We start from the raw sequence: 24,608 nt of genomic DNA, 5'->3' as shown, positions 1-24,608 counted from the left end.
ATATGCCTAGTTGATGGCAGAGGTCAGAGGAGAATGGCCAGACTGCTTCGAGCTGATAGAAAGGCAACAGTAATTAGTTGTTACAACCGCGGTATGCAGAAGAGAATCTCTGAACGCTGATCTTTGAAGCCGATGGGCTACAGCCGCAGAAGACCACACCGGGTTAAACTCCTGTCAGCAAAGAACAGGGAAACGGAGGCTACATTTGGCACAGGCTCTCCAAAATTGGACAACAAAAGATTGGAAAAATGTTGCCTGGTCAGATGAGTCTCGATTTCAGGGCGGCGTCTAGCTCATCCAGTAAGAGCGTTCGCCCCATGTTGGCCGAGTCCTGCAGCGGTGCAGGGTTCGAATCCGACCTGCTGCCCTTTGCTGCGTGTCATCCCCCCTCTCTTTCCCCCTTTCATGTCTAGCCACTTTCAAATAAAGGGAAAAGCCCCAAAAAATAATCTTTAAAAAGATGAGTCTCGATTTCTGCTGCCACATTCAGATTTTAAGGTCAGAATTTGACGTAAACATTTGGCGTAACAACATGAAAGCATGGATCCATCCTGCCTTTTATCAAAAGTTCAGGCTGGTGGTGTTGTAATGGTGTTGGGGATACTTGGCACACTTTGGGCCCCTTAGTACCAATTGATTGATGCCCATCCCTTTGTGACCACAGTGTACCCATCTTCTAATGGCTACTTCCCGCAGTATAAAGCACTGTGTCACAAAGCTTGAATCATCTCAAACTGTTTTTCTTAAATATGGCGATGAGTTCACTGCACTCAAATGGCCTTCACAGTCACCAGATATCAATCCAATAGAGCACCTTTGGGATGCAGTGGAGCGGGAGATTCGCATCGTGAATGTGCAGCCGACAAATCTGCAGCAACTGCGTGATGCTATAATGTCAACATGGACCAATCTCTAAGGAATGTTTCCAGCACCTCGTTGAATCTATGACACCAAGAATTAAGGCAGTTCTGAAGGCAAAAGGGGAGTTCCGACCCAGTACTAGCAAGGTGTACCTGACAAAGTGGCCGGTGATTGTATGTTGGTATGTTTTTTTTATATATATATATATATATATATATATATATATATATATATATATATATATATATATATATATATATATATATATATATATATTCTTTTACAAAGTAATCAAACAAAGACTAAACAAAGTCAGAAAAAAAGCCTGAATGTCAGTAGTGAGTCCAGATATCCAACGTGCCACAGATTATGTTTGTATGTTTATGTACCTTATATAATATTACATTATCACATAGACATATATGCAGACTGACTTCATCCGTCTTCTCCTTCATTCCTACACTATCATATCATGAATCGCATTGACCATGCTCCTCACTGTTGACCCAGAGCTTCCCCTGAGACATCCGTCAGCTGCTTCAGCTTCACACACACACGTCTTCTGTTGCAGTAGCTGCTGTTCATGTTTTTTTAAATTGCGATTTATCTTTTTTATTTAAAGGGTGGCTTTCAGATCAGTTGCCAGCTGCATTTTTGAGATGCCGGGATGTGACATTTATGACGTACTTCCATTTTAGCTCTGGGGAATTTAGTGGATGAAGCTCCATACTAATGTTTTGAGTAGTTACATAATTAGCAACACATGAGAAATGGCTAAATTGTTAATGGGATTCTTCACTGATTCTTAGATGAATGTTTCAAGACAAATCGTTTTGGCAGTGCCCATTTATATCACTGGTTGAGTGTGTACACCACTTTGACATGCAGCGCTGAACTTCAGAGAGAAAGCCTCTTCAATAATAGACAACAGTGGTATCACAAATCAAAAAAGCTTGTGCTTTCGATTTTCAGGCATCAAAAGATAACAAAACTCTTTCAAAACGCTACATTTCTATATGCAGTAAGGTCTGCTTCTGCCAACAGGGAAGATGCTCTCATGACGCAGTATCCTTGAGGTTGGGTAAGAGAACCAAGGTGAAAAAAAAAAAATTTGAACTTGTTTTGGCTTTGATCCGCTGCTGAGCTATCTCAATTCTTGACTTCAAATTGACATCAGATGCTGACATCGACGTCCGATGCTATCAAGGACATTAACCTGGCATATTCTCTTTTTTACTCTTCTACTCCTGTGTGATGTGCCATAATCTGAATGCTATTCAGGCAACTTCTTTGATATGAATCAACTAGTCACTCTGATGTCTGGTAGATTGTTTTTCCCAGATGGTTGAAATTAACATCCGTGCACTGTGCAGCAGGTCCTCTTTCTTAATCTCCTTTTTTATTTTATTTTTTTCTTGGGTGTTAAGTGTGTGGAGGATGTTTGCAGTTGTGTGTATGCGGTGTCACTGTGTGGAGGTTTGCTGCTGGCTTTATTATATTTGCTTGGCTGCTTCTAGATGGTCAGAGAATGGCTGTGCTCTCCTCTCATCTTCCACTTCTTTGCATATACAGTGAGCTTGACAAATATTTGGACATTGACACATTGACCCCTTGGCTCCTTGGTTTTATGTCTTTGGGTGAAAATGATACAACGAATGATCGGCTGCCAACTTTAATATGGGACAGCAGTATCATAAAATGAGGATAATAGTTTGTTTGGACTTTTTAATCTGTTTGGGAAATGCAACCCCCCCCCCCAAGCGGAACGTGGTAAGTGAACTGTCACAAAGATCATAGATAACATTGAGTGCCTCTGTTACATTCACGTTGCAAGAGTGGACAATACCCATCATCCTGTGCATTATACAGCTGTCGGCTCCAATGCTCTGAGCTGGACAGCGACTTCGTTGTGTCTCTCACACCAGAAGCAGTCCTGTCCCAAACAAATCGGTTTTCTGGGCGCCTACCAGCTCCTCTAATGGTCACAAATAAACACGTACAAACCGAAAAAGTAAAAATGGACAGTTTGTAGTTTTAGGGGGGTTACGTGTTTCTGATTTAAAACACATTAAACACTGAAGTGCACTCTGAAATCTGGGTACTAGGAGTACAGTCAGTCTTTGTATCATCTTGTATCTAAAGAGTACACCAAGGAGCCAAAATGTTTGTCACTGTCCACATGCTTAATGTTATTTATTTGTACCTTATATTCACTGGAATGCACTTGACTGTCTCTAATCCTTGCAAGGGGTCTTCAGGGGTCTCCCTCTGATTTCTGCTCTCAAAGTCGGTGTCCCCTTTTCTTTGGAATGACATTGTTCAGTTGCAGAGTCACCTGTTAACTTCATAATGTCATTCTTTTGAAAGGCTGACATCTTTCTGCTATGGTAATCACCAGAAAAGAAAACTTTCAGTAGCAGTGATGGATGTTGTTTTATTTCTCTTTCAGCAAACCACAGTTGAAGAGCATAGTCGTATCATGCTGCTGGAGGAGGAGCTCAGCCTCAGGAGGGCTGAGATGGAGAACCTCCAGGCCAAACTCCGAGGATCTGACACAAGCTCGCAGCAAGCCACCGACAGCGACGACGCCCCGGGGTCCGACACCCAGCCGGAGGCCCTCGCCCTTCGCACGCAGCTGGTGTTGGCGGGCCGCGAGCACCACAAGGAGAGCAGCGAGCTTAAAGAGAAGTACGAGGCAGCATTAGCAGCGAGCCAGCAGGAGATAGACTCGCTGAAGGCAGTGGTGGAGGACAAGAGCCAGGAGGTCAGTAGGATGAAGCAGAAAGTCCAGCAGGCCAACAAGGAAAACATGGAAATGATGGACACCTGGAAGGTATTCTGTTATATTTGTTTTAACCCAATGCAAACTGTTCAAATAACTTTAGCAAGAGCAGTAGGGTCACTTCAGTGGAGCTCCGTGAATCACTCAGTCATGAAAGTATGTACAGTATGCTGAACTGGTAAGAGGTTTAAAGGCAGAGAGAATAGAATAGATCTTTGTTGTCATTGTTTTCAACAACAAAACACAGTTTAGCAGCTCTCAGTATGACAGAAATAGAAAATTGAAATAGTAAAATATAACAATCAAGATAAATAAAAACGACGAGGTGGCACTATATACGTAATGTTATTAGAGCAATACGTTTTGATGAATCTGTTCAAATTTGATGATTTCCATGCTGAAATAGTCTGTGAGCATTGTGAAGTTTCAGTGTTTCCAACAAAATTTGCGGAAAAGCATAGCAAACTTGAAAAGCAAGGATAACAATAATTGAATGAATGGTTTCCCAAATACTACAACCAGTATAATATAATAATTCTTCTCACTTCCCCTCTGCAGGTTAAATTTGACAGTTTAGTAATTGACCACCAGCGTTCCTTGGAGGAACTGAAGGCCTCATTGAGTGGTGATCGTCCTACTCCAGCAGGCACGGAGCAGGACGCCCAGGAGCTGAGAGCCGCTCTAGAGAGCCTGAAGACGGAGCACCAGCTGGAGATGGAGAATCTCAAGGCCAAACACAAGATCGAAGCCGCCATTCTGACCATGGAACGCGAAGACCTCTGCACTCGTCTTCAGGAGGCCAAAGACCAGCTGGCTGAGGGCAGCCAGACGTGGAGGGCCGAGGTACACACCAAAGGCGGCAAGCAGGCCCTGGAGGAGGCTACCGAGAAGCTACAGAAGGCGGAGCAGCGGCTGGCGGAAGTGGAGAAGCTTCAGACGGAGCAGGACCAAAGCACAGAGGAGCTGAGAGAGAGACTGGAGCTGTCAGAGAAGAAGATGACAGACTATCAGGCTCTGCAGAAGGCCCAGGCGGAGAGCCAAGAGGAGATCCAGAAGCTGGAGGAAAAGCTGAGGGTGACGGCGAACCAGCTCCAGGCCATCCAATCAGACCGCTACACATCCCATGATGCAAATGTGAGTGGCTGAGGAGAACTGATAAGTAACAAATCAGAAAGCCAGTACCAATTATTGATATGTTGTCATTGCTTTGATTTTAAGTCCAACTCTTAACTTACTTTATCCTTTTCCAGGTGATAGAAGATAATGAAATTTCAGATGAGAAGATGAAGCTGAAACAGAATATCGAAGGTATCACTGTCCATCTATTTTAATACTAAGTACAATTTCATAAAAACAAACCATTCATATAATATAAAAAAAAAAGAAAAAAAGTTGAAGAAGAATTAAAACCACTTTACTTTTCAGTATAGATTTTACATATAGTTTCTGATGATAATGATAATGCATGTGAAGAATGGAAAGAAATGCACTATTCTGTTTGAGCCTGGACTATTTCTTGGATTTCCTTGAAGGAAAAGTTTGACATTTTAAGAAGTATGTTATTCACGTTCTGGCGCATTTTGTGAAATTCGGTATCACTTTCATATCCATCTGTTCAATATAAGGCCACAGGTTACCTTAGCTTAGAAACAAGACCAGAAACAGGGGAAAACAGCTAGCCTGACCCTATCTTAATGTACCTGCACCTGTAAAGGACTACTTTTTGTTTCATTTGTCAGGCAAACCGCTCTGATTCCAGGAAGTTACTGTGCTTGGCCAGGAAATAGTCTGGTACATAACCCCTTTAAAACAGCAAATTCGTTTTCACTGTTTTATTTTGTATGGATTAAACAACATGTTCATCACCAAGCTTTAGGATATAACCGTATTTCCCAACTGTTTTTTTAAGGGAAACCAAAGCATTTGGAATAAAGACTCCACAAGCTTTAATCTCTATTTCATAAATCAAACATAATGTTCATGGTCTAATGGCTGAAATCACCACTGAAATCACAATTCCTCGGCCCAAAAGAAGTTCTGTCCACCACATATCATGTTGTCATAAGATTTTATGATATCCTGCAGTAACATTAGGAAATAATATGTAACTTTAAACCTACAGCATGCCCCTTACCGACTTTGTTAAATAGCCCAAGAGCCTGTGTCAGTGCACTTGAACATTGCATTCTCCAAGCAAGACACTTACTGTTGTTTTTGTTTTTGTTCAGAAACTATGGAGAAGTTGTTGAAAAGGGAAAAAGAGGTCTCGACTCTCACTTCCCAGGTTGAAGTCCTCAAGTCCCAGATGGGAGGTAAATGTTATCTTCCAGAGCATGTCCAAGAGCAGTCAGCGGCCTTTTCCAAGCTCTCATGTCTTTTTCTCTAAGGTTTTTCATGACAAAAAATACATAAAAGAAAAAAAGAAACCTTATGTCTTTTCACACGCAATAGCAGTGCAAAGAAAAACTGTAATTTTTGTGTAGACTGTAGAGAAATGGCATCGGTAAACAGGTAATGTTTGCTATGGGCTAAAGCATTTCCTCATCAGCCAATTTGGGTTTTGGTTTGGAAAAAATATGACATATTTTGGTATATATAAACTCGTTATCTGTGTCATATTTACATAATGGCCTTCATTAGTGTCATTCTATCATTGTTGCCCTGTATATGCAGTGACTGCTGAGTTCACTGTGCAATGGATTGTGTTCATCTTCACAGTTCTATTCTTTGAACATCGCAGAGAAATCTGTCAACCGGCTGTCTTTTGAAAACATAAAGTTCCATCACATCAAAAGGACCCAAAAAAAGATAATCAAATTGACACACTTTGAAGAATAGATTGTGAATAATTTAAACAATATGAGACACAAAGTGAAGAATAGTTTTATTATTCTATTCTGTAAACCTCAGCCGCATGGTTCAAGTTAGGGATCCCTTCCTAACATGCTTCCAGCATCAGTTATGTGAGTGCCTTGGAGGCAGCGGTCGCAGCGCTGCCTGGAAGGAGCTGTTGGGGGCAAAAAACACCATTGAGCAACTCTTAATGGCCAGTATGGACAGGACAATGATTACATGCAAGCAAAACCTATTTCAATGTCCATGTAGGCACCTAAATATTGTGATACTTTCAAGATACTAATTGGAAAAAGTGTTAGTGTATAAGTTAATTTTTTTAGTGTTAATTTGGAACCTTTCCATATCGCATTGTACGTTACATATTGGACCACACAACAGTTGTGATGTCACAAAATCCTGCTTGTACATTTTTGTAATTTAAATTTTCATTTGCAAATATGACAAACAACCGCTCATACGGTACAGCTGACAGAAGACAAATAAGATGAGAAGGTCAGATAGTGAAATAACATTTCAGTCAAAGCACAAGTTATCCTGGTCACAAGGAATGTGAAAAATGTAGAAGCTGAGTAGACAAAAGGTACAGTAGTGTTAGTTAAATAAAACAATCAAACAAAATATCAGTAAATTAAATAAATATGGCATAAAACAAAATCTGGTTACAATCTCATACTCAGGCTACTAGTTAGAGACCAATGGTGGACCATAAAGTAATCCTAAATCCCCAGTGTCCCAGGCTCTTTGCCCCTTATTCTAGCCAGCATAACCTCATATGATGCTGTCTGACTCATGAGGAGTTTCCACTCCAGCATTGTTGGGTTTATGGGTGATTTCCAGTGTCTCAATATAATTCTGGCAGCAGAAGCTATCCCAACCTTCAGGACTGAATATGTGCTTTTTTTTTTTAGGGTGGGTGTTTCTGTTTCATCTCCCAAAAGGCATAGTCTTGGAGATACTGGCATGGTTTCTCCTGCCCATGTCCCTAAGAATTCCAGTATGTTATGCCAACATGGTTTGACCATAGAGCATTCCCAAATGAGATACAAAAAGGTGCCCATCTCTGTTTTACATTTCCAACATGTGTTGGTACTTATTAGTCCTATTTTGAAAAACCTATTTGGTGTCCAGTAGTACCGGTGCAATATTTTATACTGAATAAATTTCCCTACACACACTCATTTTTAAGACGAGACACCACACGCAGAAACATCGCTTTTTCATGCAATTTTGAGATTTAAAATGTTTGGAATGTTACAATCCATATCTTTAAAGGTTTTGTTCTCATACTCTGAGCCAGAAATCTCCACTTCAGTAGCACTTACATACACCAAACGTTCCAGTATCATTCCTACCTATATTCTAAAGGTTATTACAGAGGGCAGACCCGTCGCCAGACCTCAGTCTTAAGGGGGGCATATGAAATGCATGGGAGGGCACAGTTATTATTAGCCTACAGTACGTATATTTATAATAATCGTATACTCTATTCGCGCAGCACGTAATCATCAAGTTAAACATAACCAACAGCAATATGACCAGGTAGCCTATAGCCCACATCACATTACATAGAAGCAATGTTATGAATATCCATAAAACACTTGACTATACAACATATTAGATGTAACACCAGAAGCATCTCTCAAACATTGCATTTTAAAGCAGTCAACAGAGGGATATGCATTGCCATGAGACACACACACACACACACACACACGCACATACATACACACGCACAGAGACTTTGAACCTTTTGACTTTGAGTGGAGGCAGCGCTGTCCTCTCTCCAGTCCCTCCTGTCAGTAGAGCGGGAGGCGGCGTTTCTACGAGCAGAACCTCCCCATCAAAGTATCTTTCCACTCTGACTTTTCAACCACTTACGGATATCCCTGACGAACTGAAGCAAGTAAGCCAGCGAAAACTCATTCAGCTTTTAAAAATGCACGGTAACTGTTGAGCGGCTACACTGATGTAGGCTACGTCACGTGCGTAGCCTAACTTTCTTTTTAGTAAGGCCGTGACAGGCTGTTGCAGTGTAGATTCCCATCAATCAAACAAAATCACACCATTGTTTCTTTATATTTTTTAATGTTTTAATGATAAAGAATGCAACATTAATGCAACACAAACTTAGCAACTATGATAATATAAAATTAAAATGAAAGTAATTTTTTTAAGAGATCTGTGCCTCAAGTGGGGGGGGCACAAGCATTTTTGGGGGCGGGCCCGGCCCCCTATGGCCCGCCCATAGCGACGGGTGTGACAGAGGGGTTTGTTCATAATGTATATAATTCACAGCCTGATTTCTACATTTTATTCTGCACAGTGAAGCTCAAACATCCGGATGTTATTATTTCACTGTTTATTCTGATGTACAAATCATTCACAGGTGGGCTAAACATATAAAACGTGTTCAAAACTAATGAAGACATGATGAGCTTCAAAGTTTAATCTTGATCACGGATCACACGTTTTTAACTCTATAATATATTATAATAACTCACGGTCCTTCCTAGAGTTCCTTCAGCACTCTAAGCCTTTATCAGCGGATGGATTTGCTCTTTTTTATTGGCAAGTGAAGTATTTATGCATAGATAAATACTTGATCAAGAAGTATAATTATCATCATTATTATCATATTGTGTACAGCTTATTCTTGCATTTTTAAGTATTACATTTTTCCTTTATTGTGTTACTGTATTACTCTACGTGCCTCTCCAAATTGCCCCCCAAGGACAATTGAAGTGTTTGAATTGGATAATAAGAACTCCATTAATAAATATAAGAATAAATAAAAACACATAAAAACGTAATATTTCATATGCGATTACAACTGTAGGAGGAGTTGCTGGAAGACACAAACACTTAAAAATGCGGTTACTACATTATACAGTATAATAATACACCCATTATAAATGCTGAATAAAAATTCAAATCAAATTCGCAGCGAAAATTTGGTTCTTATTTCTCTTCCACCAGCACTGGAGGGCAAAGTTCGCTCAGCAGAAAAGAAAGCCGAAGCCCTGGCCAAGGAGAAGATGCGTGTGGAGGTAGAGCTGGAGTCCATGACCAAGAAGTCCCATGATGCCTCGGGGCAGCTGGTCAATATCAGCCAGGAGCTGCTGAAGAAAGAGAGGTATGGAGACAAGGCTGTATTGAATTTATAATCTCCCTCAGCACTTACAGGGAAAAATGATATCTCTGCATGTGCAGGGATGATGCACAAAAATACATCATATTATCAATTTGATAATTGACAGATACTTGGAGCCCACAGGCAATGTATTGATTATTATTGGATTGGATTTCATTTAAATGACACTATTTCATTTTGTAATGTTTTATCTGGATAAAACCCAGTTGCATTACTATCAACATAAACAGCATTTATCTTTTAGCATTCTTTTAGCATTTATCCAGCTGTGTGTGTGTGTGTGTGTGTGTGTGTGTGTGTGTGTGTGTGTGTGTGTGTGTGTGTGTGTGTGTGTGTGAATAAAAGCACTATAAAAATGTAGGCAATTACTATTTACTATGCAGTCCTGCTAAATGATATAACACATCTCCTTCTGCCCTCATGACACACGTTAGGCATGATCTACAAACTTTTATAAATATTTGTTTGCCGCTATACTAATGTTCTTAATGTCGAGTACATAATCTTTAATGTTATTCATTGTATTAATAGTATGATATTTGTAAATGCTACAAGGCACTTAAAAATAAGTGCTTCTGGCTATAACAGACTATTTTCATGTGCATCATCACTGCAGCGATTATGTTGTATGCAATAAAAATATATACCATCCATCGAGAAATTCAGTGGGTGGTGGCCCTTTGAGTTAGTATTATCGGATGGTAGCATCATTGGCTTCTTTAATGGTCCTGCTGCTATTTCAGTCTGTGACATCCTTTTAGCAAAACAAACTTTAGTGCATTGCCACTTGGAACATTGTTACACATTTTTATCTTTGGAAGTTGACAAGATTATTCAAGAAAGCCAATTACTAGTGCGGTAGAAGAAGTTGTGAGGTAGAAGAAATAATGATGTTCAGAAGAAAACAATAATACAGTCCAATGTAACTATGCATGTCACTGAAAAAAAGTCTGTTACTGAGCACACAGGCTGTGGTGACTACGTTTGGTAATGGTCAGAAGTGTGTCTTGGGCCCTGGAGGCAACAGTGATGGAAAAGGAGGAATACATTATTAGTAAGGTGGAGGACATTTCTTTAATAATGAAAAATCAAACAACCTTTTAACTTTTATTAAACCTGCATTTTCTTCTTTTTTGTCCACTTGAGGGCAGCAGAAACAAGCTGTGAACACGACTTTGGCATATTATCACCTTATAAACTTCACATGTCAAACCTGCTAGCAAACACTTGCTTATTTAAACGTTCTACAGCCCCTTTACTGTGTTGTGAGAGGGAACAAAATATTGAATAGAGCAGCTTGAAAAGGTGCTTTAACAATTTCAGCACAAAGAAACAAATCTAGCCGTAAAGATTTTTTATAAAAAAAAAGAAAATGATGCTGTCATTTGTGAGCTGCACAGATGAACATACAGCACCTAAGGGCATATGTTAAAGGAGCTTAGCCCTTTTGGGCAACATGTGGTGCCCAGTGTAAATGTGTTTCACTGATATTAGTATGCGGGCAACCAGCCAAATATGCACAGACATTTTGACTATGGGAATGGGGCATCAAGCCACCAGCCAATCTGACATGTACAGAGATAAGGCCGCCTCCACAATCCCCACTGGCCAGACTGGCTAATATGTTATTCACATCAAGGGCTGGTAAGCTTTTAAGCTTTGTGCAAGGTCTTAGCAGATGTACCACTCATATAATTCTTGACAGCTTCTTTATCATTATTGCTCTAGGAGCGGTCAAGTTCATAGCAACACTTAAGTATTGCCAAAACGTTTTCTTTTCTTTCATTTGCTCCGGGGGCCATTATTGTATCAAAACTATTTGCAAATGTGTGTGGACAGTTGTGCAACTGAATTTCAATCTGTGTGTGCGTAATCAGATTTGTAAATGTGTAAAATGAATGAATGAATGAATGAATGAATGAATGAATGAAGAAATTTATTTCAGACATATCAAAAATGAACCAAACAAAACATCAAAGAAATGTACAAATAAGTTAAATAAGCAAAACAGTCAATAAACAATAAGAAACATTAACCAACAGAGACATGTCTGAAAAGGAGTAGGAAGAAGTATACACTTATTTAATCCTACCCCTTTTCCATAGCTCAGTAATTCATTATTATTATTATTATTATTGTTTTTAACTTCCCTTCCTGACCCTTAGTACTTTGGAACACTCCCATGTAACTATATACAGTTTGGTGTTTTGAATGTACAATCCATATACAGATATATATATATATATATATATATATATATATATATATATATATATATATATATATATATATATATATATACACAAAAGAATCTCTAAATGTGTACTGGGATATGTGAATGTGTACAGGAATCTGCAAATTGTGTATTCACAATCCATGTGTGTGTAATCAGATTTGTAAATGTGTAGACAAATCTGTAAATGTGTACACATTAAGATATTATTTTACACATTTACAAATCTGATTACGCACACAAAGATGAAAATACAGTTGCACAACTCTCCACACACATTTGCAAATAGTTTTGCTACAATAATGGCTCTCTATAGGTTTCTTTGTTTGTTGTGTGTTGATGTTTTGTCTTTTTTTTTTAATTCCAGGAGTCTGAATGAACTGAGGGTGTTACTCCTGGAGTCACATCGCCATTCACGGGACATGGAGAAAGACCTGAACCGAGAAGTGCACAAGGCTGAGTGGAAGGTCAAGGAGCAGAAACTTCAGGATGACATCAAGACCCTGCGTGAAAAATTGCTTCTACTGGTGAGAAGGAAGAACTTTATGATGATAAGATAATGCTGCTTTTGGACTGAATCAACCGCAACAGTTAATCTTTATCAATTTTTGAGACATTTGCCCTTGTTCTGTCCCTGTTCTAGAACATCGTTGCTAATTCCCCAGCAAGTATAGTGTAACATCCATAAAAGGTTTGCGCTATATCCCCTAGAAATCTATTATTTGCTTACCAAGGGGTGATTGTAATCAAGAAAGCATACTGTATATCAATTGGGAAACAAGAAAATATACAGGTCTTACTGGACACGGACAAAATTCAGCTGCCATCAAGCTTTGTGACTTTATCTGGCCACTCCGTTCAGTAGGAAATAAATATAAATCTGGTGGCTTTTTGATTGGCTCCAGCTTCATATTATACTGACAAAGAGTGATATTGATCTTCTCATCTTGCAGCACATCCTTTTAAAATGTACTGCCAAAACAATTTGTATGTCAAATCATATTGATTTCTGGACAACGATTAAGCCACCCAATACTGCATTAGTTGAATACCTCATTCAGATTTGTTCATAGTTGTAATGGGACCTTATCCAGGTTATAGATATAATTCTACTGCTAGTCAGTCTATGTTTAGACAGACTGCTAAAAGGGATACTCGCCGCATAATGTGTGCCAACAGATGATGCCTGAGAGGAAATGTGTTATGTTTGAATATGAAAATGTGCTCCTTATGAAATAATCTTTTTTCCAGATGTTAATCACACAAATACTGTAGCATGATGATTTAACAGCAGGCGTTGGCTGATGTCTTGCTGCCATGTGTGTGTTTTAGGGTCGGGAACACTCTTCACCTGACCACCGGCGGTACTCCATGCTGGACCCCTCTGTCCTGGACTCAGAGGTGATCCGCCTCCGCCAACGGCTGCTCAGCACTGAGGACGCCCTGAGGAACGCCATGGAACACAACCAGCAGGTCGACCAGCTGGTCCAGGCCATGCGCAGGCATCCAGATAAAAGCCCGGTAAAACAATACTTTCACAGATTCAACTAGGAAAAGCATGAAGAATGATTTTGATGTGAGGCAGCACTTGGGAAGAAGTACCCATATCAGAATGGATGAAAGGGGCGTCTGGGTAGCTCACCTGGTAGAGCGTGCGCCCCATGTACAGGGGCTCAGTCAAGGCTGCAGCGGCCGTGGGTTCAATTCCGACCTGCAGCCCTTTGCTGCATGTCATCCCCTCTCTCTCTCCCCTTCCATGTCTAAGTTGTCCTATCAAATAAAGGCCTAACATGCCCCCAAAAAATCTTTAAAAAACAAATGGATGACAGGATGCTTGTGCATTTGGAAAAACTAAGATGAGTGGGTTTAATGTCAGCTTTAAATTACATTTACATTACAAAAGAAGTGATGTGTGCAGTAACGTGTGTTATCGTACAGAGAAAATGGATTTTAATGTTTGCGGTATATCATAGACAATTTTGAAAGAATAGAAAATATGCTTATTCGCTTTCTTGCGGAAAGTTACATGAGAAAATGTATACCACTCTCATGTCTGTACAGTAAATACAGTATGAACCTAGTCTGACTCACAGGATGTAAACTGTGCATGTAAGCCTGCCATGAGCTGCCTAAACAAAAACAAAAAAACTCTGAGCTAGCAAACGGCAAGTTTTGATGAAGATTTAAATCCTGCAATAGTGGCATGTGCCAGTGACATTGACCAATGTATCGATAGTTAAATCCGATATCTGTTTAATAATGTTCTGCAAGAGACACATACAGCTAGAAAATTGTCCAGTGAGCTCCTAGAGCTAAACTCTAGTCAGGCTTCATCTCTAGGGCATGAATGATCAAATGATGTTTGTCTTTTTTAATAACCCTTAAATTTACCCTCTGTCTGAAATGCTCTGTTTTAGAGCTGAAGATCTTTGCCCCGACAGGTTCGGTCGGCGGGTTTGGTCTTAATTTCTATAATTTTACACGGTTTACACGGGCTCGGGCTTGCGCTCTGGGTTGCGTGGTAAATGAGTGGTCAGGTGATGCGTTTCGATTAGCACGAAAATGGATGCTGAGGAGGTGAAACAGAGGCTGGCCTCTGGAGGACTTATTTTATTTTTTTGTTCCAACTTCCAAGTGGCCTATAGCCTACGTTAGTCATGAATAAATGATGTTAAAAAATGTATAAATGACTCATTCTTGACAAAAGGCAAAAGAGCTGTGTGCGTGCGCACATTTGAATAATGTCGGGCTGTAAACGGGTTCGGGCTTTTAAAAAGCTGTCAATCAAAATGTACTTGTCGGGCTCGGGCTGAATTCTGTCGGGCTCGGGCCTTGTCGGGCCTAACTTTTAAGGCCGATTACAGCTCTACTCTGTTTTAGTGCCTGTCACTTTAAGCTCCCCCTCCCGAAAAAGCCCTCCCATCAAGAAAGCGAATAAGTGAATTTCCTAAAATGTCGAAATAGTTCTTTAATTACCCTTAAAACACAGCTGAATCATGTCCAGAAGGGGGCTACATTGACGATCGGTGACTGTGTTTTTCAGGTGCATGGTGCAAATTCAGCCAATGGAATTCATCATCAGGAGTCAGGAGGCACTCAAGATGTTGGTATTATTTCATTATATTTAAACAATTAACATGGATGTGGTGATGTCATTAATGCCTTCCAGTGCTAAGACATCTTGTTTTTTTGGGCTTTTCAGGAACAACACTGATATGAGCAGAAGGGATAAGACTGAACTGGGACATGCAGAAGTCCATCTTAAAGAAAAGCTCATCCAACGTTTCTCCTGATCCTGCGATGGATGCCTGAAGAAGATTTCAGTTTGCAGTTAATACCAAAACAGCGAATCTCTATCTTGAGTGAATTTATGTGTTGTTGCAGAAAGCACCTATTAGCCAATCATGAAGACCGCTTAAAGTACTATAAAATAATAAACAGGAAATGGCACATGGACATGAAGAGATATTATCGGTATAACTCCTGAGAACGTACAGTATGGCAACTTTTGATGCTTTACAGTAGTTAGAAAATTTCAATCTACAAGTTGCTGGGAACTCTGTGACAATTCTTAATTTTGAACCAGAAGGAAAAAACAGCTGATTGACAACGATGTGAAGAACTGAAGAACTGGGTCTCAGTCGCTTTGTTTGTTTAATTTATTACTTTGACTTTGCTCCTCAGCCACTTGGCCAGTGATACTCTTCATGATGACTGATTTTTTACTGAGTTTGGCTCATTTGTCACTTTACCTGATGAGAGAATTGGTTGCAAAACTCATTACAGTCAGCTCTGTCCAGTGTTTACGCTCCCGCTTTAGTGTACAATATGATAATAATTGTGGGTGACTGGTGTTAATGGAAGTATTAAAAAGAACCTTTTTAAAGTAATACTCCACCCATAAGTCTTTTGATTAAAAAATACAAACACAGTAGGCTTGCAAAATAGCTGTAAAAAGATTTGTATTATCCTTCATTGTTATCAGGCTGCTTACATTTGTGTTACATTGGATTCCAATTTTGTTTTTAACTGTCCACAAAACCTTCTTAACCACTTCCTACAACATAATCCACTTCCCCAGGCTCCATTAATGTGCTGAGTCTGTTCCAAACTTTTTCTTTTTTTTCCCGCCAGGACACAGCTAAATACTCTGCTTCTGTCTCAATCCTAATGCACCTTTGATACTTAAAAGTACTTTTTAAGCAGTCCAAATTTGTTTTTTGTCTGTTACGAAAAGTTTGCAAAACCCTGCGCTGTCTCGGTAACATCAAAAGCAAGTTACAGTACTCTCGAAGTATCCTGAATGAATATTGTTTAACTCTGTGAAAACCGTTCCATGTTTAGATTTGGGTCTTTACGTAAGCAATCCAGCATAGCATGATGAAGAAGGTGGAGGCACAACACAAAGCAGAGTGGTATTCCCTCTGGCATCCTGTGAGAGCATTATCACACTTCTATTATGGTCACTTATCAAAGACAACATTATAGGAAAATCTAATTTTGTTTATTTTTAGCTAACATATGTAAAATAGTTGGTTTAATCCTTAGTGAACTTAACTATTAACATGCTCTAAAGCAGCATTACTGTTGCTACTGTACTGTATGATTACTATTATCAGAACCTGTTGAACTATGTTTGAGGTGTTGGAATCCAACAAATTACTATTATTTCTGTGCCAATGACATAACGTGACTGGTCCAGCCTTATTAAAGCTGCCACAAGTTCTTGTGAATCACCAACAACTGCCTATTATGATGTATTCTAAATCATACATGTGAATACACTACTGTATAAGAGAGAGTTATCTGTTGCAGGACTGACAGACATGATTTCAACCACCAATCCTCTCTTCAGGTATCGGTTAAGGTGGCTATTGGGCCAATCTTCCTAAAAAGTAGTCCTTTTTAGCCATTGCACATCAGTGGACCCCCTGCTAGGACTTAATGAAACTGGGAGGCCTCCTGAATTCAGCTCTGAGTAATGTTACAGTATATTTATAGAATTAATAATACAGTTAATTATTACAGACTTTTGCGTTCTCTTAAACTCTGTCCGACCCCGTACCAATACACCTTATCAGTAATTATCAGCTATTTTATTTACTGTGGACTATGTATCAGTGCAGACTCCATCCATATAATTTACTTATATATGGTACAGCATAGCAGTCCTATTTTATGCCCATTTTAATGCTGTATCTAAATGTCCCTGGATTACTTTACTGACATTTTCTTATGTAGGGCTACTGAAGGGCTGTCACAGGAGCTAAAAACTCAAACAATGGATGTAAAATGTTACACTCAACCTACCCCAGGTTGACAACTTTTGGATTTCATTTGCAAAAATGTTATCGACACATATGGAACTTATACTGTAAGTTTTCAGAATATTGTTTTATCCATAACTAAACTATGAGATCCTGTTTGTAGTTGGTCATAGGTTGCTATTGCTGCACAAGATACATTACACAGAGGTGAGTGGTGTGTAAAGTTTGGAGAAGTGTCTCCTAAGCAAAACATGTAGGGCAGGCGCTGGTCAGCAAAGATAAAACCTAAATTTTCCATTGGATATTGTACATGGTCTTTTCAGCTGGAGGGTTCATACCCTTTTATTATTGCTGCAATGGTTTCGGAGATTGAGTCATTAAATATTAACAATGTGGGCAAGGGCTGGTGGTGTTTTATTTCACACTCTTTCATACTTGTGTCACTTCTGTATGTTTGTTTTTGAGGGTAAAGCACACAGAAAATAGGTATATTTCTCCAGAGTTGACTCAAAGTGGTGTCAGATTTCATACCACTAAGACGTTGGTGGTTTGGGAAATTCTGCCAGTAACCATAACCATTTATCCATTATACACACACACACACACACACAAATAAATCCTGCTGTAAATCTCTCATCTCAGGCAAATATTTGGTGTTAGAATGACTTGTTGAAAAGAGGAGGCAATAATTCATTAATGTGAAAAAAGGACCAAGCTCCTGACACCCAGACAAATGTGTATTTACAATCTCTGGATTTCTAACCTCCACACCTTTTACTTGTTAGCCTTGGCAAATGTCAGGTTTTATCCACACGTCCCAGTTTTTTTGCTAGAGGGCAGATTGATTATGCCGGTGACATTTGAATAAATAAATAATTACTTATTTGCAGAAGCAATCAAACAGTAAAACATATTATGTGAAGCACAGCACAAATCAAATTTTTGGTGTTGGTGAAAGAGTTCAACTTAATATTTTATAGTGGTTTAGGGGTACATTTATGCAAAAGTAACTGAAACTAACCAGATTACAGTGATGTAGTGGATTATATACATGGTTCTTATAAATGGTTTCTGACTAAATTTATTGTAAGAGAACGTGTTCCTTTCCCCTAGGATATGAACTTTACCCTATATTAAACTGACAAGCTATTTTAGGCAATCACAAGAGCTATGGCATAACTGCCATGGCCAGAAAATCCATGTAGCTATATACTATGTGTCCACGTTGGACAAATCCTAAAAATAATTTGGATACTCAACATCAAACCACCTTCATGCAGTCTATGAGGGATTTAAAAAAAAAAAAAAAAAAAAGCAAATCTGACAGTGTGAAGTTGCAGGCAAGTGGCAGACAGTGATATAAAGAGTCACAGTCCTGATATAATAAGAATAAGAATAATAACAATAATATATTTTCCTTTCCATGTAAATTTTGTACCCTGAGGGTATTTCCAGAGGTTAATCCTGTATGTAAATCGCAGCCAATAGATGCTGTTGTTGAGTTGGGCTGGGATTAGCAGGAGGCGAATGAGTTTCAATTTTACTGGATTACAGAACAAAGAAAGGGGAAAGGGACACCCTGCTCTGTTAAGGGAAAAAGAGAAATAAACTAAGAAAAAATACACAAATAATAGACTGTAATACGTGCGATCAACATTGTGATGTTCCGGATTACGATGTTTTAGCAGACGCTACGGCTACATTGTGGATGTGAATTGTGAGCGTTTGTGATGGATTAAAACGGGGGAATAAACCTATTCCGGGATTGACAGCAGCAACAAGGCTATTTAATCGCTAATTAAGGTGAGATTTCGCTGCCCCTTTTAATATTCATTAGCAGTTACATAGTTTGCTTTTATGTAATGGGTTGCTTTTGGGAACTGTACATTTAGAAAGTGCAGATTATAACCTAATTTCTGGACTGGGGAAGGAGATGAAAGGAAAGTGCTAGCGCTAGCTGTAGAGCTAACGAGTGTAAGCTAGCTTGTTAGCTAGCCCAACGTTATTATAATACCGTAATTAGCCAGTGTTGATTAGTTAGCTAGACATAACGTGACGGTAAGCAGCGAAGACAGGTTATTGTTGGTTAGCAGTGAAATCAGCCTAGACGGACGTCTCCCTGTAACCTTGCGAGTACTAGCCCGTATTTATGATAAGGATACAGCGTATGTCTGCTTGCTAAATTATCCCCCCATATATTGCTATCACTGATACGGTTACCGAGCTAGCGTTAGTACAACAAAGCCAGCTACTGTAGCTAACGTAGCAAGTGTAAACGAGAAAGGAAACAAGACATTTGAACTTCAGCAAAACAATATTAATATTGAAAGCTCAAAGCTGTTAGTTAAAGTTTAAGGTTAGTGACCGTATTATTAAACTGCAGTACATTTAAACAATGGCTTACTAATTGCCTTATCGTTAATTACAATGAGCACGGTTAGAGGAGTGTTTCTCAAACTAGGAATTTCGATAAAGCCAACGCTTGTGTGCGTTATTCTTAATCCAGACAACGTTAGTTAGAGTGCTGTTATTCTTATTTTTGACCTTAGCTGACTGGTTGTAGTTGGTATGAGAAACGTCAAAGTTTATAAAAAGCTGTCTGGGATAAAACTTCTGTCAGCTGAAACTGTCTGGCGGATTGAAATCACAAGACGAGAAAGAAATAAGAAAGATTTGTACACACACACACACACACACACACACACACACACACACACACACACACACACACACACACACACACACACACACACGTATTTCCTTTGGAAGAACAGACCTTGACTTTATTTATTGCACCCAGGTCTCATACCCTGTGGTTTAAAGCTATTTTCTCCTGGGTCCAGCTTTTCAAAGTAATTCCTCTCATGCAATGTGAACTCAATAGTAGTCCTGCCAGCATTTTCCAGTACAAGAAGCTCTCACCACAACTCCTGGGTTAGGGTTAGGTCCCATATTGTAAAAAGTGAGATTTACATGTCTTTTTTTATTATAAAGCAGGTTAAGGTGCTATATAAATACTATGAAAGTATCAAAACGCTCAATCCACAGAGAAATGCACACAACCCGTTTTCAGAATCTGTGTCTTTTAAACGAGCCGTCATGACTTTGGTACAGTTGTGATGTCACTGTGTATAAATGTGCATACCATGTGTATATACTATATATTGGTAGAGAGTGCTGCTACAGTGCCGTTACAGTCATTCCTTGGCTGCAATGACAGTTCAGAGACATCAAGAGCATAGATGTGGAAGACCCGGAAATGCGGACCAATCAGAGCAGACTGGGCTTTTCCGGGAGCGGGGCTTAAAGAGACTGGTGCTAATACGGAGCATTTCAGACAGATGTGAATACAGGTATTATTCAGACAGACAGTATGAGAAAATTATGTTTTTGAACATTAAACCATGAAAACATACAAGTGTGAACCTATAAAAAAAATAGCATAATATAGACTAAAATATCTTTTATGAATACAATTTCACGCAGACTACCCTTTTGTAAATATACATAATGGTTACAATAAGTCATATGACCAATTATGTATCAGTTTTCTATATATCATAATATCCAATGATCCCAAGTACAACAAATCAACTGTTACTCCTATTTGTTACTGATGAATGAATTGACCGTTTTATGGTTATATTAACCATGTCATAAATCCACTGAATTGTTTATATGTTATAACACAATTACCTTATAAATATAACATGTTTAAAGCATTGTGAAATGTGTGGTCCTTATATATTGCTTGCTCGTTTCCAGACAGTTAAAGGTTTAAGGCCTCAGGCACAGGGTGTAAACAAAGCGGGATTATGTTGTTTGCTGTATAATAAATTAGACAGTAACTGTCAAACTACATCCTGACTTACTGTTTAAATTAATAAAAAGTTAAGACTGATGCTCAATGTGATTTTTCCAGGTGGATGAAATTTAAGTCATTCAGTTATTTTAGCCATCTACTAAAACAGGCCACAGACCTCTAAAAGGTGAGCAAGGTTTTTGTTCCAAACATTTGTCTTAAGGACCCACACATAATCCCGCCTAATTGGATGTCTTCTGAGGACTGTGTGGGCATGTACAGACTACACTTTATTGACATCTCTTTGACCCTCCTATTAGTTTTCTTGCAGCTGTTAGTTTCACTACAGAACCCGAATGACACAGTGCCAGTTTGGGCCAGTTGGGCGTAGTTTTTCCAGTCCATTTCAAAACGGCATGCTGACCTGAATCTATCTAGCACTGTGCAAACGTGTACCAACAGCATGATAAACAACACAGACAATTAAAAACATACAGTACGTTCACATGGCTTGTCGTGGCTGAATCCAAATAAAAAGTATACTCTACAGTCTCTGCCATGCCAACACAAAAAAGATTAAATGTGGAGTTATTTTGTCAAAGTTTCTGACATTCAGTGCTTCTCACCCAAATGGATTGTGTGTATCCTTGAGGCACCACAAAGGTGTTGAATGCATGTCCTTTCTCATGAATAATTAGCAATGCCATTTCTTGGTGTCTTACTGCCAACTGTACAGAGGAATAGTGCAAAACCATTGGCAGGAATGTGTATTGTGTCACCTGTGTGCATCCTCACTCCTCATTCACATGCACAATATACAGACAATACAGGGATCCACTCATAAAAGTCTCTAAAGCTTACCACAGTATCTCCACTACCTGCTGCTGTTTGAATACCAGCTGATAGAGATTTACCATCACACAGCAGCACAGCCAAATGGAGTGCAGCCAGACATGTATAAAGTACTAGAGACCCATACTTGAGTAAAAGTACAAGTGCTCTATCAAAAAAGTGACTTGAGTAGAAGTTGAAGTGCTCTTTAAGCACCACACTTAAGTAGAAGTACTAAAGTATTCAACATTTTTTGTACTTAAGTATTGCAAGTAGTTTATTTTAAAATTTACTACTCAAGTACTGAAAGTAAAAGTACAAGTATTGTGTTATGTAGTTATTAAAGAAAGCAGTCAAAAGTTTGAATATCATATTGTTTATATTATTTGAAATGTTTAGCCAAGGCTGTAGCCAAAGGAAGTAACAAATATAAAATATATTATATAGTAGTTAGTATAGTAGAAGTAAAATGAACATCCTATCCAGCACAGTAACAATTAAAGCCCCAAAAAACGTATCACACACTAGCTAGTAACGTGTGATAAACAGGAAAGTTAGCAAGCTAGCAAAATACAGATAAACTAACAGCTTCACATCACAGGGTAAAACGGTTAACATTCAGTACTCATTGCAGACTGAAACAACTCAGGAATAGCTTAACAATAGCTAAATAGAAGAGAGTACAAACTTACATAATTAGCGTACGTAACTAACGTAGCCGTAAGTACACACACTGTAACCTACACGGTCTCCGTAACGTGAGGAATTCACAACAGTAACGAGTAATGATGCAGCACATAACAAATTTATCGGAGTAGAAATATTAAACTCATCGAAAATATGTACTCAAGTAAAAGTGGAAGTAGGAGAAAAAAATAATACTCCAGTAGAGTACAGATACAGCCTTTTAGTACTTAAGTACAGTAGTGAAGTAGTATTTCGTTACTATACATCTCTGAGTACGGCTATTGATTTTGGGTCTTGAAGTTTGTGACTTCACCTGATTTTAGCTTTGCCCTGCCCAACAGCAACATGAGCAGATGTCTAATTAGCCAGACTAATTGAAAACACCTGTGCAGGTGTGCAAGGTGTTTAAAGTCCCAATAATTGGAATCTTGGTATACTGTAACATCCTGTGAAACCATGTATAGGCAATGGTGACCTTGTGTGTTAACCACATTATCCCCGTTTTAAAAGATATACAGTTATGTATACTACCAGCACATCTTGTCTGCAGCAGTCAGAAATGTTTGTCCATCCGAAACACAGAATTCAGAGATTGACAGATGACTCCCATACCAGGCCAGCAGTCATTTTTTGTAATTTGACTAAGAAAGCAAAGTTAGAGCTTTTTTTTTTTCTTTTTTTTTTACTTATTTAAAGAAAATTACTATTATGTAAAGTGTAAATGTAAAAAAAAAAAAAAAAAAATAGCTTAAGTAAAAACCTTTGTTGATTGCTGGTGTAAATGTACCCTTTTTTAATCTATGTGGTCATGTTTTGCCCCACTTCAGAACTCCAAAGACCCAGTCCCTAAATGTTGTTGTTGTTTTAAAGACATCTGACATAAAGCTGTGCTAGCTACCTGTTTTATTTTTCTGTTTTATGATTTTCATTATTTAACATTAATTATTATTAACAGCTTCATCTTATCACAGATCGCAGTGCGTTAAAAATATCAGTCCCTCCAGGATTTCGCGGCCTTTTTTTGAGATTGTTGCGGCCCAAAATGCCTGATTTCGCGGGAGCTTTTTTAAAAAATTGCGATAAAAGTTGCGATGTCTTTTGTATGTTTGTTGCAATGAAGTTGCGGGAGACAGTGAAAGTTGCAAAAAAGTTGCGATTTTTTTTCTTCTAGTTCTTTAAAAATAAAAAGTAAACGTATTTTGGGGAGAACAAAACTACTCTGGGCTGAGATTTCCTAGTAACCTTACCAAAAAGGCTCAGGTGCTGCAAATGTTGGTATAATATGAAAATGGCTGGTGGATTTAAGACAAAAAATAATAATTTATTGAATTAATCAAATTTGAACATATATGTCAGTGGCTTGTTGATCTTTATATTGTTCATTTCCTAACCTGACCTGGGACACACATTCATACGGTTTGATAAAGTACTGACTTTAACTTATCATTAACGTAGAATAACGAGTGCAGCTGTCCTCAATTTAGGTCATTGTGTCGTCTCACCTCCTTTTTTCCTGCATCCACCGTGTGTGTTGTTTGTGTGTGTGTGTGTCTGTCTGTGTGTGTGTGCAAGCGTCAGTCGCGGGGGGAACGGAGCAGCAGCCCCACCCGCTGCAGAGAGCCGTCAGCCAGGATTGAAACGGCAGCAACTTCAGCGACTTTTAAATCATTACAGTCTACATTGATGTTAAAATGTATACAGGTTGGCAGTACGGTCTGATATGTTTTGCACGTCTTTCGCTGTATGTTTTGTTGGTAAATGTGAGATGTTCGAGTCACACACACGTCTCGTCTTCATATCACAAACAGGGAAATGATCAACCCGTTCTCACTCCCGCTTGGTCATTGGCTCTCAGAGTGCACGTGGGACTGCTGTGATTGGTTGAAGTCGCAGGAAACTTCAGGTTATTGGTCAAATTTGCAGAAAAGTTGCGGTGATTGGTCAAAATCGCGAGTCGCACCAAATTCACGGTGATTGGTTGAATTTGCGTAAATTGGCACGATCGCGACATTGCGAAATCCTGGAGGAACTGATATATACTGTAGTATATTACCACTGTATGCATGTGATGTGATTGCTTTATTTTATTATCTAGTTTGACAGGATTATTTTTCAGTCATAACTGAAAAATAATGTAA

General features: G+C 38.9%; 2 protein-coding genes across 7 annotated transcripts in view; both read left to right on the top strand.

The window, feature by feature from the left end:
- The window catches only part of clip2 (CAP-GLY domain containing linker protein 2), a 43,820-nt gene extending 26,275 nt beyond the window's left edge, over positions 1-17,545 (top strand). For 2 of the 5 annotated variants that reach the window (XM_036008929.1, XM_031307952.2), the window contains 10 exons: positions 1,906-1,956; positions 3,311-3,694; positions 4,202-4,777; positions 4,894-4,951; positions 5,872-5,955; positions 9,476-9,632; positions 12,251-12,410; positions 13,216-13,404; positions 14,927-14,990; positions 15,086-17,545. In XM_036008929.1, the coding sequence (XP_035864822.1) occupies positions 1,906-1,956; positions 3,311-3,694; positions 4,202-4,777; positions 4,894-4,951; positions 5,872-5,955; positions 9,476-9,632; positions 12,251-12,410; positions 13,216-13,404; positions 14,927-14,990; positions 15,086-15,102 (1,740 nt within the window). In that variant the 3' untranslated portion in view covers positions 15,103-17,545. The remainder of the gene's footprint in view (positions 1-1,905; positions 1,957-3,310; positions 3,695-4,201; positions 4,778-4,893; positions 4,952-5,871; positions 5,956-9,475; positions 9,633-12,250; positions 12,411-13,215; positions 13,405-14,926; positions 14,991-15,085) is intronic. The other 3 variants (XM_031307951.2, XM_031307953.2, XM_036008930.1) reach the window with 2 other exon arrangements.
- A 1,131-nt stretch (positions 17,546-18,676) lies between these two features.
- The window catches only part of gtf2ird1 (GTF2I repeat domain containing 1), a 43,537-nt gene continuing 37,605 nt past the window's right edge, over positions 18,677-24,608 (top strand). Inside the window, exon 1 of one of the 2 annotated variants that reach the window (XM_031307954.2) lies at positions 18,677-18,953. The gene's annotated coding sequence lies outside the window, so the exon portion shown is untranslated. The remainder of the gene's footprint in view (positions 18,954-24,608) is intronic. The other variant, XM_036009008.1, reaches the window with a different exon arrangement.

Source organism: Sander lucioperca, chromosome 13 (assembly GCF_008315115.2).
Source record: "Sander lucioperca isolate FBNREF2018 chromosome 13, SLUC_FBN_1.2, whole genome shotgun sequence".
NCBI lineage: Eukaryota > Metazoa > Chordata > Actinopteri > Perciformes > Percidae > Sander > Sander lucioperca.
Note: the sequence above shows the minus strand (reverse complement) of the source record. Positions and strands in the feature narration are given on the sequence as shown.